The sequence below is a fragment of the Carassius carassius genome, chromosome 48 (assembly GCF_963082965.1).
Source record: "Carassius carassius chromosome 48, fCarCar2.1, whole genome shotgun sequence".
Classification (NCBI taxonomy): domain Eukaryota; kingdom Metazoa; phylum Chordata; class Actinopteri; order Cypriniformes; family Cyprinidae; genus Carassius; species Carassius carassius.
In genome coordinates, this window is record NC_081802.1 from 2,420,837 (window position 1) to 2,438,540 (window position 17,704).

The following is a 17,704-nucleotide window of genomic DNA, read 5'->3' on the forward strand; positions in this document are numbered from 1 at the left end:
GCCCACAAGCGGGTTACTGTACACTAAATCATAGACAAGGCACTCATTGAGAAGTGTTAGTCTCAGGAAAACATTAAAGAAACAAAGACCTGGGCCTCTTGCTAACTGTCGTAGAATTAAAGACATGTATTTTGTTGAAATATTTACCCTTAAGGATTGAAGTGCATATCTTTAACAAAGTAAAAAAATCAAATCAGAACATCTAATGCTTCAAAAGTATAATAAGATATTTAAAGCGATAGTTCACCCAATAATGAATATTCTGTCATTAATTGCTCACCTTCATGTCGTTCTAAATCTGTAAGACCTTCAATTATCTTCGTTACACAAATTAAGATGTTTATGATGAAATCCGAGAGCTTTCTGACACTGCATAGACAGCAACATAACTACCATGTTCAAGGCCCAGAAAAGTAGTAAAGACATCATTAAAACAGTCCATGTGACATCAGTGGTTCAACCTGAATTTTATGAAGCTACAAGAATACTTTTTGTACAAAAATAATGACTGTATTCAACTATTTATTTTCTTCTGTGTCAGTCATTCCGAGTCATGCATCCGTCGTGGTACGTGGAACTGACATGGAAGGGAAGAAATTGTTGAATAGTCATTATTTTTGTTTTCTTTGTGCATAAAAAGTATTCATGACATGACGGTTGAACTACTGATGTCACATGGACTTTTTTAATAATGTCCTTACTACCTTTCTGGAACTTGAATGTAGTATTTCCCTTGCTGGGTCAGAAAGCTCTTGGATTTCTTCAAAAATATCTTTATTTCTTTTTTCTGTTCTGAAGATGAACGAAGGTCTTATTGGTTTGGAACAACATGAGGGTGAGTAATTAATGACAGAATTAACATTTCTGGGTGAACTATCCCTTTAATGCTTCAACTCATTTTCATGCAACATTCAAACTTACATTGTGACAGTGAAATATCTATTTGACGGTACAGTAATAATGCTATTTTTGTATATTCCAAAAGTCATGCCATTAAAACTTTTTTCATAAAATTTCATACATTTGTATGTGCATAACCTTTAGCATCCACATTCTTTTTTGGGCAATGTAAGGTGTAGAAATGAGATGTTATTCTACTCCAGTCCACTAGAAGCTTAACACCTATGAAAACACAGCTGTCCCTTCCTATGAAGAACACAGGAACAGTCAGTACTGGGGTCTTTTCATTCACAACATCAACACAGATCTCTCATCTAGAAAGCATCATGGCATGTAAGGATCTCTTAAACTCGTGTGTAAAGCTTCTGCTGCTGTCGGTGGTGTTGTGCGCGTCACGCGCCTCTGCTGACAAGACTAAAACTCTCGACTTCGATGTCAAACCTGGAGGAGTTGTGCAGACTTTCTCTGCTAAACTTGTGAGTAAAGCCCCTTAATATTTTAACAACGAATAAAAAAAAATGTTTTTATGAATCTAAAGTTAAACGACTAATTATCGCGTATAGGCCTATTCCTGTTAACTGATTTTCAGTTTTCGTATTAAAAAGTAGCCATATTAATCCCATGCTGTACTTCGTATCTGTTAAAATGCGTCTAACTAACTTATATTACACTCTTATAGTAATGAATGCATGCAGTGTTTTGGGAAATCCACCCGTCATTTTCTTATTGGACTGTCGGGGATCGCTGACGTTCACTGCGCCCCTAGCGACACGGCTTGACTTTTTAAATTTAAAGGAATAGTTTAGTAAAAAAAAAAGAAAGAAAAAAAGAAAATGATTACATTATTGACTCACCTGCATGTTATTTGGACACCGTGTGACTTAATTTCTTCTGTGAAACCCCCAAAGTCTCCGAGCTGCTCTTTCCTAATGAATGAAATTGAATGGTTTATAAAGTGTTTATAAAGCTGCGTCTCAAACGACACACGCATACACTGTTTACTCGACCATGTAACGTTAGTGTATGAATTATATATGAATTATATACGTTTATTTTATCATTCATAATCAGAGTCTGATAGCCCCTCCCCATTCGCTACGCAATTTGAACTGTGACAGTTGAAGTGTCCAACGTTCCACACTTCGTTTTTTCAATGTTGTTAAGTGCATCATCCGGGTGTTTAAAGTTCACTTATTCTTTTTGGAATTTTCAGTGTGAACGCACTACTCCCCAAACGTCATAGAATAGTGCATTAGTATGTGATTTGGAATGTACCTTAAGTCTTAGCCATTCGAGTTCTTTATGTGAGGGACACACCAAAATATTGCTCTGTAAAGTAGCTCCCAAATCAAATCTCATATAGCACGTGTACATCACTGAGATGTTTATTTGACATCTGCAAGACCTATTTTAAGTGTCTGCAATATGTCTATAGCACATTTCCTATCAGATGTCAAATAGGCGTTTATAAAATGTCTTTAAGATCTGTAAAAACTAATGTAGAGTTCCGTTAAGTCTGGGAAATTTACATATAACGTAGGCGGAAGCTTGGCATTGTCAACCTGTTCATCGGTTTATAGTGATCTCTTTCTTGGTTTTCGTTTTAGAAAAAGTATAAATGTACCTTCACGTATGCTTGTCAAGGAGGAACCAACGAGGTAAGACATATTTTCTGTTAATTATAAGCTATATGTATAAACAGTTCAAAAAAGCAGTCAGTGCAAAAACAAAACTTTTATTTCGTAGCACATTATTATTACATACATATCGATCATGTTTGCTGAGAAGTTTGTTATTCTATTTTCAAAGATAAAATGTGGAAATTAAAAGTTGCTTTTAATTGCTGGCACTACTGACCAGGAAATTGTAGCAATTATGAGCTGTTGTAAAACGTCCTGATTTCATAGAATACTGCGTAGTTTCAGATTTTAATGCGAACCCTTTGTGCTTCAATTTCCTCTAGCAATGGCAAATGAGCGTTGGATTGAGTGACGATGACCAGATGTTTTCCTGTTCAGTATGGAGGTAACTTTCAAAACAGTGTTATATTGGTTTTTGGTGGTTCTACTTAATATAAAATACCAAAAATGAGGTTTACTCAGAAGTACAAGCAAATCTAATCTTGGTTTTCTGCATTTTCAAACATTGTCGTGTAATTTTGAGATGAAATACGGAATGATATAGATTTGTCTCTGTAATTTTTGTTTTCATGATAGGCCCCAAGGGAAGTCATACTTGTTTTTTACCCAGTTCAAAGCTGAGCTAAAAGGAGCCAAGATTGAGTATGCCACTGCATATGTAAGTATCATTTAACATTTAGCTATCTTTCATGACCTGACACCACATCAGCTGAGTGAAACATTCAGCAATCCATAGAATATATGATTCAATCTGAAGAAATATGCTTTTTTTTCAACCAAGAATATTCAAATAATAACTTTTTATTTGTGTGCTTTGCTCATACAAAGAATTGACATAGGTTTTTGAAGATCTTGTTTAAAATTTGTCCTTAGTCGTGACATTGACATTTGCTGCCGATCAAACCTTAATTCAGATTCCTAACGCTCATCGCTCTCAGATCAAAAGCAGGCAGCCCTTTTTGTACAGGTGTTGCATAACAAGACTTGAAAACATCTTTATCTTCAGATTGTATTGAAATCTCAGTAGCGGGATGATGGTGATATCATTGGTGGCCTTGTTCCTTGTGTAAATGTTTGAAACAAGCGCTCCATAGACTCCATGTCTCTTTTTGTTTTCTCAGTGAGGATCTCTTTGTTATTCAGCCCACTCCTGTAGGCTTCTCTTTCAATGTCTTCATTCTCTCCCTTTACCTTCTCCTCAGTCCCAGACGGCGGTGGGTGAACAGAGGGATGTTGCTTTGAAGGAAGAAGAGTACAATGTGTCCGAGTCTTCAGGTGAGTCTGCATATTCCTACTTCCAGCAAGGTTGACACAGCAATGGGGAAAAAGCCTGGAAATGTCAGAGAATTTTAAAATGGTGTTTTCCAGGTTTGAAAAAGTCTGTCTTGGCAATTTCAATTCTGAATATCAATGTTTCTAATCAAGCACATCTTTATTCTGTCAATCAGTGACCCACAGAGAAGGGAAATTCCATTCTGAGCTTTCCAAGCTCACTGTCATTGGTCGGACACGGCATGATGAACTCTGATTGGCCGATCTGAAAGAGGATTGTCCCATCACTCAAGGACATCTATTTAACAGCTATGGACACTCTGGCACTTAACTGCTCACTGTCATAAGTCAAGCCAAGTGGTAGGAAGTAATGAGAAAAAAAAAAAACATCCTGTGATCATTACGTTAAGAACTGGACTGATCATCTAAGGGAGGTACATGAAAAGTCTATTATCGGACAATGTACATTCATTCATATTTGCGAGGTGATATGAAGGCTTCTTTAAATTAAGTTCAGAGCAGTAGATTGATTTATATTCCTGGCAGCATTTTTGGGTTTAGGATTTCAGCCTGACTTCATACCTGCAAATCTGATTATCATGAGCGCATTCATGCTCATACTTACTTTCTTAAGCTGGTGTAATGGCACACTTGTAGAGAATTTCCACTAAATCTTTGGAGTATGTCAGAGTCCTTTGATTATTTCTGTGGTGAAGGAAAAGACAGAAAAACTGTTACTTGAGTCCCTTTTTCCCAATCGTGCTTTATTTGGAGTACTGGAATTTTAAATAAATCTGTTTTCAGAACTTTTTTGGTTTGACTTCTTGTATTTTTTTTCATAAAGTTAATGTGAATTATCTGTTTCCAGAATTTGCAGACCTTTTTGCATTGTTTTGCACTAGAGTGAAGTCTGTACAATTCTGCCGCATATACTTTACACTAAAATGTGTTTGAAAAAAATCTGCAGAAATCCTTCTATGTGCAGATTCTGGTCATATCGTGAGATTTGTCTTCTTAGCTCTGCAAAAGGATTGTCAGTACCACTAATGTAGATATGAGCATCTGCACAGTTTCATAATTCTCATTGTCAGCAGTTTTGAAAATGAATGTCTTGAACCAAAACCGTGACATTTTAACTACATTAGAATCTTTAGAATACATTAGAAAAAATGTAAAATGCCAGAAAATACAATATACTGTCCTACATCTTTAAAAAAGCTTGAAATGAGCATTGCAGTACACATGTAAAAGTACCTTTCGCCCATTTTATTTTCAGTACAAGTTGAAAAATGCCTACATTTGAATACGAAGTACTGTCGCATTGTGATTTTGTTAAAATATACTGTGTATCTGAGAACATCATATTGCCAAGGCACAAACACTAGACTATAGTTAGTAAAGCAATAAAAGAATAATCCTTTAGCAGATGAGGGTTGCTGGGAGATTGGAATTGTGATTGCGTCCCACTCCAGATGTCATCTAAGGCTAGAAATAATCTCCCGCTACCTTTGGCTTGCCTCTGATGAATAATATTTCTAAGAAGTGGTCCCTAGTCACTCTCTAGATATATTAGTACATGATGTTTCTGCCATATCCTATTTATAGACCTAAAGAGAAAATGTTTTACATGGTTCACCTGCGGTCGAAGAGATTTTCCCTTCAATAAATTGCTGCACTTGAGTCATCAGGTCTAGTAAAGACCAAACTTACCACAAAGGTGCCTGTAACACAGTACATCATGTAGAGAATGTAATGTTCCACATTGTACCCTGAAGCCAAGGTCTGCTTAAACAATGGTCGAGAGCAGTTTCCGTCTGAAGGGGTAGGGTGGCGTCTTCTGACCTTTGTCTTTTACTTTAGGATTCACTCTTTTTGTTGTGCTGGGGTAGGGATAAGGAGGAGGCTTCTGGCTCCTGAGCCTTGAAGCAGTCCCTGATACATCTCTTTGAGAAATTACCAATTCCTGAGTTGATCCCCGTTTTTGACTTGCATCATGCAGCTCTTGATCTTTTATGGGATATGCTGGTGGTGCCACAGATGGAGTTGGTGTTTTGAGGGATGACTTGTCAGAGCAGACTCCTTGAGATAATCCCGCTCTAGTGTCTATCCTTCCTTTGAAAGTGTTCCTTGGTTCTTCATTGCCCATATCTATGTCGGCCGTCAGCAGGTCTATCTTCTGGACAACCTGAATTCCAGGGGAAGTCAAATAGAAATGTAGAGTACTACATGAGGTTTTTAGTGGCAACAGGCTAGTTTGCAAGAATATGAAACTGTGGCAGAAAGCTAAGAGCAAACAACTGGTCTTTTTTTGCCTGTCTAAAAGGACTAAAAACCACCGGCCAAATAAATTTGATAAATCAAGCGGATCAGACCAATCTTGCATTAAAGTTTCACTCTCCCCTCACAGAAGAGAAATTACCCCATGTGCAATAAATTCAGGGGCCTCTATAAACAGTATTCATTGTTGATAAAAAGATTAATATTAAAACAAAATTCATGGTCTGTGTGTTATTTAAAGTACGGCCATTAAGAGTATCCGGCAGTTGATGGATAGTAAAGAGTTTGGGATTTAACTAAACAGAACATTTAAACGCCGCCCTCATTATGAGAAACATCTGTTAATATTCCCAAGTGATATATAAGTCTTTACCTCCTTCATTTCCAGATGTATCTCTTTCAACCCACGTAGAACCTCCTCGAGATTCACAACAACTCTTTGGATCTGGTCCCGAATTGCTCTTTGCGAGTGCTTAGAGCTGAAAGCGTAAGACCCTCTTCCTGGTCCACTGAGATCCCCTTGGGTGACCTTTGCTTTACACTTTAGGTGGTTCGAATTGGTCTTGTTGACATCTTTGGTAGTCAGCATAGCTTCATGCACCAGACTAGGTCCGTTAAATTCTTGCATGACACGTCCTAGGCACCTACTTAAAGTCCCCTGTCCATTAGAAGTGCAAAGTTCTGCATTTTTATTAAAGGTCGAATTGTGAGCACCACTTGAGTCCATCCAGTCCGATGCATGTTTTTCTGTAAACAGGGCCCCTCGCACAGAGCCCGATTGTTGCTCCGTTGCACAAACAGGCACTCCACAGTTTCCATGACCTCTGAACTGTGCTGGCGCGTCCAGAGCACACTTCCTCAAGAAGGGGTGTGGCTCGATCTGATGACGGTGGACCACAAAGCTGCATTCTCTCAAGCTGTAGTTCACAGAGACTCTGTTATGCTGCAGGTCCTTCCCTGGAGGCCGATTCCAACGCATGCTGGTTAACTCTGTCTGACAAATCTGGCCAGTCACGTCTAGCCGTGCATTACCCCACTGATTAGCTAAATGATTCTTGGCAGTATATCCATTGAGGGGGGAATTCTGTTTCTTTGGTCCACAGGTGTTCGTTACATGGTCCCCAGTCCTAAAATTTGCAAGGATGTCCGCTTGAGGCCTTTGAATTCCATTTTGCAGTTGGTCTGAAGTCGTGGGTTGAATGCATTGCTCCCAGACCCTTTTTGTCTTGGAGAACATTCTGCGACCCAAGAAGGGGACTCCCGAGAGGACGTGTCCCTTTTTTAAGTGTACCGGCTTTGTCATAACCAGGAGATGTTTTTCTCATCTGTCCTGTCTTTAAACTCTAAACTCTCTTGCATGTTTCTTTACTCTGACCCCCACCTTGTGGAGTGTTGTTTCCTCCCACCGATGTTATCCCGGTGTGTTTTCTTCCTCTGGACCCTTGCCCTATTTTCTTTCTTACCTCACTTCGCTCCCGTAGTCCTCTCGTTGGCGGCGGGCCTCCGTTTTCCACCCTCTCCCTCAAACTCCCTGCATATCTGTTTCATTGCTGTTGCTTGCTTCCTGCCTTTGATTCCCTCCCCGTCCCCTCTCTCTTGCTCGCTCGCTCTCACTGCGCTGCCTCCCTTTCTGGTTAATTCTTCCTCCCACTCCCTCTCACAGCTTTTCCTCTCTCCCTTTCGTTTACCTACTTGCAGGAACTCGTCATACCTCAATCAGTGAAGGGGGTCGCGGTGGGGAAGTTTAATCCAGTGCTGATGCTGTGTGTCCATCTATGTTCCCAGACTCGGGACTGAACTGATTACTCCTGATTTGCCTCAGTACGCTATAATTACTCCCGGGATTTTATAGCAGGATGCCAGGGGAGGCACACTCCCCCTCTAGTGCTTTATGGGGCAGCACAGGCAGAGCTAGTCCTTAAAAATACGCATGAGGATGTGACTTTTAAAATTAATAACCTGGCACACTGCAGCATTAAAATACTTCTTCATGTATTTGGTTTATTTTTGGTTTCTCTGGTGTGCAGGGGTTCTCAGAAAGTGCATATTCTCAAGTTTTAATTCTACATTTGGAGCAATTCAATTGCATTTTTAAATGTTTTAGTAACAGTTTTATTAGCTATATAATGACCTATAGAAAATTACAATCAAATTTAAATGAAATTAATTGGAAAGTCAATGTATATATTTTTCACAGTTTTAAGTATTTGTTTGTTGGTGTTAATTCTGACAGCATACTGTATTTTGATTTAGTTTTAGTCAAAAATGCCATTTAGTTTTAGACATATTTTAGTCATCTGAATTGTTTTGGTCAACTAAATCTACAGTAGATTTAGTCACTATTGTAGGTGTACAGTAGATTCAGTCGGCTAAAATCCTAATGGGTTGAGTTACATTTATTATGGATTTTTCTAAAATTTCCAAACTCATTATATATTCCCAGAGAAAACATCTATTAACCTGGTAACATGAACATGCAATATAGAAACAGATTTAGGCTTAGGTGTTCTCACACATAACATATCTTTATCTAAAAAATATTTAAATAAAGCCTCTTATCATAAAGAAACAATGGAATATCAATGGATATATAATATGCATGTTTTTATTACAACTTGCTTACATATTTATATAGATTACATTTATATTAATCCTTATTAGGGCTACTAAAGTGATTCAGTCAAGAGAGGTGAGTGATTTTCTCTCTTTTGATGATTCATTAACAATAAGAACATTTTAAGCATATTTTTATTAGTTGACGAAAATGTCAGTAGATTAATTAATCAATGTTTTTGTCATTCAAAGGGTTTTTACTTTGTCGAAAATTATTCATCAACGGAACATTGATTTGGTTTCAGTTCTTTTCTCATTTCCACATAAACTTAAAGATCACTCTGAGAAAGGTCAGGAGTTTTACCTCTGATGCACATCAACCCAAATGTGGATTTAATTGTTTTCAGTTCATTCATCATTCTGGAAATGGGAAGGTCGAGTTGAGGACATTGCATTTTGGGATACAGCATTACATTTTGTTGCATACTAGATTTCAGTGCTATAATGTAATGCAAACATAAAATTATGTATATTTTGTAAATACTATATACACTCCAAGGATCGTAATAGCAGCATGCTAGCATGCTATTCTAAACAAGAAACTGATTTGAATAAAGCAGTTTGGTGATGCTATTGGAACATAAGTGTCACTTTAATAAAAAAAAATAAAAGCATTATGTGTATAACACTGGGTTTTGCAGCCAACGCAACATGACTAAAAAGACACTGTTCAGTGTCACTGATAAACAACTTTAAAAGGACCCACAAAAATCCACATTGCTTCTGTGAGCTAGAGCGCTGGTCAGAGGGTCTTCTGTTTGACACCAGACACACCACAAAGCATTGCTTTGAGACGTCACTCTCACACTGAGCGTGAGCCATAAATAGTGCAAAACGCATGAACGCGGCGGTTCATTTGAAATTCAGTTTAGATGCATAAGTGCTATTACTTGTCAAGACTGATGACACTATATAACACTTATGGCCTGCAGATGCTGTTCAACAGCTGTGGTGTGTTTAAACTCAAGACACTACAGTATGGAGCACTAACGATATCTTCGCTTTCTTTTATACTGAATTTTGATCAGACAAAGCACCAGATTTGACAAGCCTCTGCTAGCTGATTATAACACATGCTATAAATGTGATTCTCATCTTTGTCTTGTGCTCAGATGGTCATTTTTTACACCTCTGGTGGCGGTTCCCAAGACGACTGACAGGCAGCCCGAATAAGATGCGTTTTTGCAGGTTAGGTGTGAAGGGACATTGCGGTGAACGGGTCAATGCATGATGTCTTGGCCAGCTATTAATAATTCCGAAATTTCTTATAAATAAAAATCAGGACAGATAAGGTGAGTTAACCCACCCAGCGGGGTCCGTAATTTCATCTCAACCTTGAGAGCCGTGCAGAATATCAATGAATTATTTATATAGGCTATGTATTTGTTATTATATAAATAATTGCTTTACATTCACGTTTGCTTTCAACTGAAAACAAACACAGCAGGTTTTAGATCCCCAGGGGACACTCTAGAGGAGAGAAAAGTGAAGGAGGAGGGGAAAAAACCAAAGAACTTGACAGGTTTAAGAACTTAAATCCCTGATAACTGACACATCTCCGGTATCAGCCGGAGGGAGATCGAGCATCAGCATAGAGAACAGAAGCGGTGTCAGAACGACACCGAAACAGCCGTGAGAGGATTAGCAAATTAAACCAGCATGTCATTTTCACACGTTTTTATATTGTCCCACTCTCATCAGGGCCGTGAACATCCCTGCGATTGGTTTCAGGCTCATGGAGAATTAGGATTATATTTTTATACTGATACCACACTGTAAACATTGATGCCATACGCAGATGTATTTCTTAGCACGAAATTATCAAAATGTCCAGAATTTAAGTGATAATAAATAGTTTCTGGTCTTAATGTGATTCCTCTCAAAAGAAGAAAGCCTTGTGATCTAAACAACTTTTTTTTTTTTTAAGCCATTTATTGTATTGTTATTTAATGTTGTACAGAGCAGGTCCCTTCTGATAACACCCACTTTCCACAATCTAATTAATAAAACAAATTTTTTATCCTTCTAGAATATTATTTTATCCCAAAATAAGTCATATTATAGAAAAAAAAATGGGTTGGAGACACTGTATTATGTTAATGCTAAACGTGCATCTGCAATGTCACAATTCACGTAATGGGAACAAAAACGTTCGGATTTGTTTTTCTGGAAAACAAAAACAATCTAGGATGCCTAGAGAGATTTTCATACTGTAATGCACTAGATTAGTGGAATCTTTCACTAGATTGTTCTGCATTTCTTATTAAATAAAAACAAAACACATGCATCTTAAGGTTGACACATTTATATTTATACACACACACACACACACACAAATAATGTATTTATATACACAATTTCAAAAAAAGAAAAAAAGAAGTGTGTACATTAATAGAACTTGTTTGTGATGAACAAAAATAACCTTTAACATTCTAATTTAAAACCATGCTGTGATGTGAATGCTCAGATGACATCTGCAAAAAGCAAAACAAGGTATCCGGTCCTTTATCGGATTAAATTGGCCCAAAACACCACATATAAGACTGAACCCTGAGAGGTTTTAGGATAACCAGAAGGTATGGCTTTTACTGTTGTCAGAGTTACTCAAAAGTTTCACTTTTCCCCTTGAAACTGTTGATACTTCATTTATTAGATGGAGCTTAACTTAAAAATCTAGTGACAAGATGACAAATTCAACTACGGACTTAAAAAACAAAACAAAAAAAACAATAAGTGCATAGCGAAAAAAAAAAGTGAAAAAAAAAAAAAAAAAAACCCAAACAAACAAAAGTTAACTAAGAGCTTTATATAGGCCCTTAGGTATCCCAGAAAGATCCAAATAACTCAAACTTTGTGATTCTTTCAGTTTGTCATTTTGTAAAAAGACAAGTTTAAAACATTCAAGGTTAAAATCAAGTATACATACGAATAAAAAAAATGTGGGCAGATTAGCAATTACAATGTAAGTCTATGGGACAAGTATACAGCTGCCTCATAGACTTCTACTAATAGCATTTCTGCTTGCACATTTCTGGGTAGCTTTAACAATGTATCGGTGTTAATCGACATCCTCACCCACTAAAATACACAAAATAATCAATCAAAACAGCTGGAGCTAAAACAAACTGATGGCAGAAATAGGACATCAAGACTTATGGTCGTTGAATTCTTTGTTCAAACAAGTATCATGGAGAAAACGGCTCAGTTGTGGATTTAAACATATAAAACCTTCATTAAAACAGTAAATAAACATGTTGAAAGGTAGTACAGTGACATTCGAGCACATTCTTCATTCCTCGATGAGGAACTGCATCTTGGTAAAGACCTCCCATCAGCAGGGGGCGATATGAAGAGGAAAAACAAACAAAATGAGCGTAAACCACTATATGACCAAGTTTAGAAATCACAGGGGTGATGGTTTACACATATTTCAGTATCAGCCTCCAGATGAATCACTTCAGACATGACCAAAAACAGTCATTTTGGGTTGCGGATTTAACGTGTCTATTTTTGGGAAGCGAGAGGGTGATGCTGCAGGCTCATTTCCTAAAATCAGAGATGAAACGTTTCATACGTATCCCCCAGTGCATTTCGCATTCGCAAGTGCTTGAAATGTCCTCTCAGCATCAAAAAGGTTTGCAAATGGTCCTTCATTTCCTCTGATGGTGGATCTTAATCTGTGCTCCCAAATTACCTTTGGACAAACAGGAGCAGATTTGCACTGGTGCTGTAAACCACCTCTAACCCACGTTTTAAGACTTCGTTCAAGACTTAGTGTCCAATGAACAAATAAGGCACGACGTCTCCTGAGCTTAAGCTCCATGTAAAACAAACAAAGACATGTTCAAATAAGTTTAGCATAAAGAAAAAGACCACAGGTAGTGGTCAAAGATTGCCATCATCCAGCATCTTATTGACTCCTTCACAGATCTTCTGCAAGTGGCCGCGGTACACTGCCGAAGATCCATACAGCGTCACGAGAAACTCACAGTCGGAGAAATGATTGAAGACGTGGTTGATACGGTTGTGAGATTTCGCCGTCAGGTGCCGGTGGATGGCCTGGTGCAGCAGTTCACGGCAATCGTTGAGCAGGTTGCTCATGACGCGGCGGTCGAAGGTGAAGTCGATCTGGTAGAAGCTGACGGCTGTCATCGCGAGCGTGTGCACCTTCTTCTGGAAGCGCTCAACCAACGCAAGCTCCTCATTGTTGAACTGTCCATTGCGGTATAGGACGCCCAACTTGACCACCATCTTAATGAGGTTCTTGATGATCTTCTGCGCCTCCTTGCGGTTGCGCGTGTACTCTTTGGTCACCCGGTACAGCTCATCCAGTACCTCGCTGCTGGTGTCATCTATGAAGAGGTTGGCCATCGTCTTAGTCGCCATCTTGCTCATGAGCTTCTTCTGGGCCTGCAGGGCCAGGCTCTTCGTGCTGAACGAGTCCATGATGTCTATGGATGAGACAAAGACAGCCATTCAAAATTAGCTTTCCAAACATGAAAAACTTAAAACAGAGCTGTGGCTTAGGATTCTCCCAACAACAGTACCGCATCCAAATTGGGACAACAGATGTTTATCTTGAGTGTCTCGTTTGGGAGCGTGCATGGAAAGTGTAGATGACTCCCACGTTGAAGTCCAAACATGCTAAACATCGACTCTTGAAATCAAATACAATCTAATGAGAGGAACACAAACCATGCTGTTTTTTAGTCTCAAACAAATAACAGTTCTTTATTGGTTCAACGTCCATTGGACAAAAGGTTCTTTATAGTGGAAAAGATCATTAAGAGGTTCGATTAAAGGTTCTTTAGGGAAGAATCTTCTTTGGCATCATGTAAAAAAAACATTTGGAAGCTTTATTTTTAAGAGTATATGAAACATGCTAGACCTCCACGCTACATTAAGACTTCAAAAGTTTTCACTTCAGGACACGGACTCATTTTCTCATCAAAGAGGCAAGACATGAAAAGGTTTCTGAAGCCACTCACTGTACAGGTTTCCTTCCAGCACATACAAACGTAATGGTCACTTCACAGATTTTGTATGCAACAATGCAAACACAACATCCATGCATTTCCTTTCTCACACTGTGAATACTACACTTTAGTTGCATTAATAAACGATGGACTTCCTAGTCTTGCACGGGCCTGACAGGACAATTTCCCCTTCTTAAAATGACCGCTCCCTGGGGACGTGTTGCTCACAACAGAATCCCTTCAAGTCTGAGTCGCGGTGATGAACTGTTGCTAATTAAACATCAAAAGTCATTAGGAAGTGATACTGTGTGTGTGGTCCGAGACTGGCAGATTCTCCAGCTCATTGTCTTTTTGTACATTTGCATTTCTTTAAAAAAAGGCCTGTTTGATGTGACTCAATTCCCTGGGAAAATCTTCAGGAGACTGTTTTCGGAGGATTACCTGCAGACTGCTGAGCCTTGCATTGATACGCGTCTAGATTAAAGGTAAATACGATTGAGACATGGTCAGACTGGACTCCTGACAGGAAAATGCCAAATTTAGATGCATTTGGCCATTACGAACTGCTGTCAAAATACTCCCACAAAACAGATGATACTAAAATCAACCCAAGGTATAATCTGGTTTCCAGGCCAGACTTCCAAGTCTATGTTCTTTTCTCATTGTGCGTCGCCAACTGCATCAGCATCAAATAGCTGAATGCTGGCCAAGCAACATTGGGCACTAACCAGTTTCACAATATTATAATTAGTGGTAAGTTTTACATGGGTGGAAAAAAAACAGACATAAAAGCTCATGTAACAACAAAGACCAACATGAAATAAACAACTTCATACCCCAGATATCCCAGCAACGCTCATGGTTTTTGATTCACCACTGGACAAAGACATCGTAACACAAAACTGAGGTTTTCAGTTGCTCAGCCTCAACCAAAAGCCAACACTCACCTTCCTTAAGGTATAAAGTTGCATTCTCCATAACTGGGGAGCGGGAAAGCAAGAGATTGTGGAGGACGGTGGAGATCACTGAGCCATGCATGTCTGTCTGAACTGATTGTTTCAGGTGTGTGAGGGTGTGAGTGATTTCACCTGTAGATTTGAGCTTTTAGCTCCTACTGGTAGATGATGGAACTACAACCAATGGAGCGCTTTCTCCAAGTATACTTGAACTCATTGACATCTAATAGGCCTTCCCAGCAATTATGTCTTGAGGAACCAAGGAACAGGGTTCTTGAAACTGGAAAAGCCAACAAAAGGGCTTCTGTCCAAACGTCAACTAACATCTAGCTCTGTTTTCAGGTTTGGACTGAGGCAAGAGTCACAGCATGTAACCGCAGCATGTCTTTCATGTGGTTTTGCTCTTGTTTGCAGCGTTTGGTCTCATCGATCGTCTGCTGTGCAAGGTTTATGTTGTGTGTAGTTAAAATGATACAAAAAATGCACTCTTTTTTTCTGGCCACAGAGATCTAAAGAAGCCTGCAGTTTCACAAAATAGTCCTTAAAATTGTTTTATTTTAAATTATATCAAATGTTTAATTCATATTTCAATTATCATAATATTATACATTTTTAATTTATTAAATAAATAATTATTGATTTCTGTGATTTCTTTTTTTTTTATATTGAGTAAATCTTGTGCAATTTTGTGTAATTTTTTTTTTCTTTTTGTTGTCATTAAATTTGTTCAGTTGAAACTGAAAAAGCTTTTTCCCAGTTAAAAAAGTTAATTATGACTTTATTTTTGGGAATTTTAACTTTTCACAATTGCAGTTTAGTTTCTCACGCTATCTCATAATGTGACTTTATTCATTATTTTAAACTTTTTTTTTTTTTTTTTTTTTTTTTTTACTCTGAGGTCAAAAGTGGCTTTCAATTTATTGGAAACTTGACAAACCACTAGTAAAGCTAAACTGCCTGAGATGGATGAGGAGTTTTCCTGCACCCAGTGTCTCCAGACACATAGAAAACACCTAATCAGCATCGTCGTGCCTCCATGAACTAAAACTACATGTTCTTTACTGAATATCCAACGACCTGACTCTCTGTAAGTCAACAAATTCGATGTCTTGATAATAAAGACTTTGGGAGTTTGTTCTAAATGTATTTCCATATAATAAATCCCAGTTTATATGAGCCTTAAAGCCCTTAATAACTGAGTGCAGGACATAATGAAGGTTCAGACCATCTGAAGACACATCCCTGACAACTAAAAGAACACCGACGGTTAATGTTTCCTAGGTTACAACTGAAGCCTCCATGTAAGTGAACTTTGCAGGCCAGTAAATAAGGTCATATCCCCCCGTCTCTGTCAATGAGTTACCGGCCTGTTACTCTTCCAGACTTTCCATTGAATCAGCCTTCATCTCAAATATGTATTACAACAGTATGCTTCCTTTGCATGCATAGAAATGTAGCCTACATTTGAGTTGCTGTCAAATTAGCAATTAGTCTTGACATAATGTTATAATTGGTCTATGCATGCAATAAAAGCATTGTTCTCAAAACAATGAATAACTGAAAAAATGCTTTGACATCACTGTATAAATAGTATGCAAAATAACCTCACTCAGTAATAAAAGCATGTGCATTATATGCCAAACTGTTGATTTTTATATAAACACAGATGAAAGAAGGGTTTGATGAATGCACAACATGCAGAATATGTGTTACTGAAGGCAGTTAGAAACTCACTCACCTCTCCTCTTATTAGAAGCAGATTCTGGGCGTCTAAAGAGTAACTTTCGTTCTTCAAACCTCCATCCAAACACCCCTGACAGCTAATAAACAACCTACAGCCGCATTAATAAGGCTTTAAAATATCTTCTAAAGACGGGAGAATGTCTCCAACAGGTATGTGTTGGGTCTGCGCCACTGGTGTAAATAATTCAAGTGTTTCTTCTCCCTCTTTTCGCGTTTGGTTACCAGTTTGTAATTTGACTCCACCTTTTTCGAAGAGTTTCAAACTTGAGGTTCCAAGGCGCTCGGTGAGTGACCTTCTAATCGACCAATCACGCTCGGGTTTGGAATCCCAGCGGGCCAATCAGAAGGCGGAGAGGCCCGTGCGTCCCGCCTTCCATATGGTTTCCCGTCATTATCTTGTGAAAATCCAAAGGCTGAGAATTTCCCAGAGAATATTCTGTAGGACAATGAAGGGGGACTCTCGTAACTAGTCATTTGTTTTCTGTAAACCACATGGCTGTCGAGCTTATAGACGTTTAACTGGATTGTTTCTGTAATTTAAACTCAAATGTAGGCTTCTTAATATTATTATGTTTGTATGTTTGTGCTATTATGTATGGCTTTTTGTGCTTTGTTAACTTTGCATGAAAGGCACGAGACAGATTGAACATCCAGTAATTCCTCTCCGGATGTTTTTGACATGGTTTTTTTCCGTTCATAAATGGAACACATTAGAAACATCCGGTGGCTGTAAATAAACACTAGAAATTCTAAACCTATAACATCCTCTTTAGTGACTGCTGACACACAAACAGCCCTAACACCTGCGACCACAGAGAGTGATCATATACGTTAATAATAATACACAGGAATGATATGTATTCTAAACGTAAAATATTTTCTTTCTCTTTTTTCTCTTTTAAACACGAATGCATTACATTTCTCAACATTAACTTCTTTTTTAAATACTATTATGATTTGAAATTTAGTCAGACCTTCCACATATGGTTTATATATGGAAGAATGCAGCACGTAATTATGGGATGTTTCTGAACACGGGCCGATAGCGCCACCTAGGGTTACATCTTTGCACTGCTGCGTTTGGAACCCATTCCAGCAACATAAAAAAACTTTTATTTAATGCTTTTTAATGAATTAATTAAATATTTTTATGTATTTAATTAATTTATGGGTTAACTACACACAAGTATTACACATTTCTTTAACACACAGCTCATTTGAATGTCATTTAGATTTGTCATCACATAATAAATGACTAAAACAGCCACTTCCAGTAATAATAATAATAATAATAATAATAATAACACAGATAGCACACGTACTTCTG

At 38.1% G+C, this 17,704-nt stretch overlaps 3 protein-coding genes and 1 long non-coding RNA gene across 5 annotated transcripts; 2 read left to right on the forward strand and 2 right to left on the reverse strand.

The window, feature by feature from the left end:
* Positions 1–1,116: 1,116 nt before the first annotated feature.
* LOC132131144 (myeloid-derived growth factor-like) lies at positions 1,117–4,204 on the forward strand. Its single transcript, XM_059543126.1, has 6 exons — positions 1,117–1,376; positions 2,508–2,558; positions 2,864–2,925; positions 3,117–3,198; positions 3,743–3,815; positions 3,989–4,204. Exons 1-6 carry the CDS (start codon positions 1,125–1,127, stop codon positions 4,066–4,068), a joined length of 600 nt encoding a protein of 199 aa, XP_059399109.1. The 5' UTR covers positions 1,117–1,124; the 3' UTR covers positions 4,069–4,204.
* A 1,302-nt stretch (positions 4,205–5,506) lies between these two features.
* On the reverse strand, positions 5,507–7,813 carry LOC132131470 (uncharacterized). The gene is made up of 2 exons (XM_059543505.1): positions 6,463–7,813; positions 5,507–5,997 (listed from the first exon to the last, which is right to left on the reverse strand). The coding sequence occupies exons 1-2, from the start codon at positions 7,390–7,392 to the stop codon at positions 5,599–5,601; spliced, it is 1,329 nt and encodes a 442-aa protein (XP_059399488.1). The 5' UTR covers positions 7,393–7,813; the 3' UTR covers positions 5,507–5,598.
* Positions 7,814–11,488: 3,675 nt separating this feature from the next.
* Positions 11,489–16,576, reverse strand: LOC132131427 (tumor necrosis factor alpha-induced protein 8-like protein 1). Of its 2 annotated transcripts, none has more exons than XM_059543445.1 (2): positions 16,373–16,576; positions 11,489–13,153 (listed from the first exon to the last, which is right to left on the reverse strand). In XM_059543445.1, the coding sequence occupies exon 2, from the start codon at positions 13,146–13,148 to the stop codon at positions 12,588–12,590; it is 561 nt and encodes a 186-aa protein (XP_059399428.1). In that variant the 5' UTR covers positions 13,149–13,153; positions 16,373–16,576; the 3' UTR covers positions 11,489–12,587. The 2 variants fall into 2 exon arrangements, with proteins under 2 accessions (XP_059399428.1, XP_059399427.1); XM_059543444.1 differs by lacking the exon at positions 16,373–16,576 and adding an exon at positions 14,626–14,780.
* LOC132131429 (uncharacterized) lies at positions 14,795–15,776 on the forward strand. Its single transcript, XR_009428874.1, has 2 exons — positions 14,795–14,976; positions 15,533–15,776. It is a non-coding gene; the product is annotated as an uncharacterized LOC132131429 (long non-coding RNA).
* Positions 16,577–17,704: the final 1,128 nt, after the last annotated feature.

What these genes read in the sequence shown, in the direction of transcription:
- LOC132131470 (XM_059543505.1), bottom strand. Translation starts at nt 7,392, where the DNA reads ATGACAAAGCCGGTACACTTAAAAAAGGGACACGTCCTCTCGGGAGTC. An exon ending in TACATCTGGAAATGAAGGAG is followed by an intron (nt 5,998 to 6,462) that starts GTAAAGACTTAT and finishes CCTGGAATTCAG; the next exon opens with GTTGTCCAGAAGATAGACCT.
- LOC132131427 (XM_059543444.1), bottom strand. Translation starts at nt 14,716, where the DNA reads ATGCATGGCTCAGTGATCTCCACCGTCCTCCACAATCTCTTGCTTTCC. An exon ending in AACTTTATACCTTAAGGAAG is followed by an intron (nt 13,154 to 14,625) that starts GTGAGTGTTGGC and finishes TCTCATCCATAG; the next exon opens with ACATCATGGACTCGTTCAGC.
- LOC132131144 (XM_059543126.1), top strand. Translation starts at nt 1,125, where the DNA reads ATGAAAACACAGCTGTCCCTTCCTATGAAGAACACAGGAACAGTCAGT. An exon ending in TTTTCCTGTTCAGTATGGAG is followed by an intron (nt 2,926 to 3,116) that starts GTAACTTTCAAA and finishes TTTTCATGATAG; the next exon opens with GCCCCAAGGGAAGTCATACT. An exon ending in TTGAGTATGCCACTGCATAT is followed by an intron (nt 3,199 to 3,742) that starts GTAAGTATCATT and finishes CCTTCTCCTCAG; the next exon opens with TCCCAGACGGCGGTGGGTGA.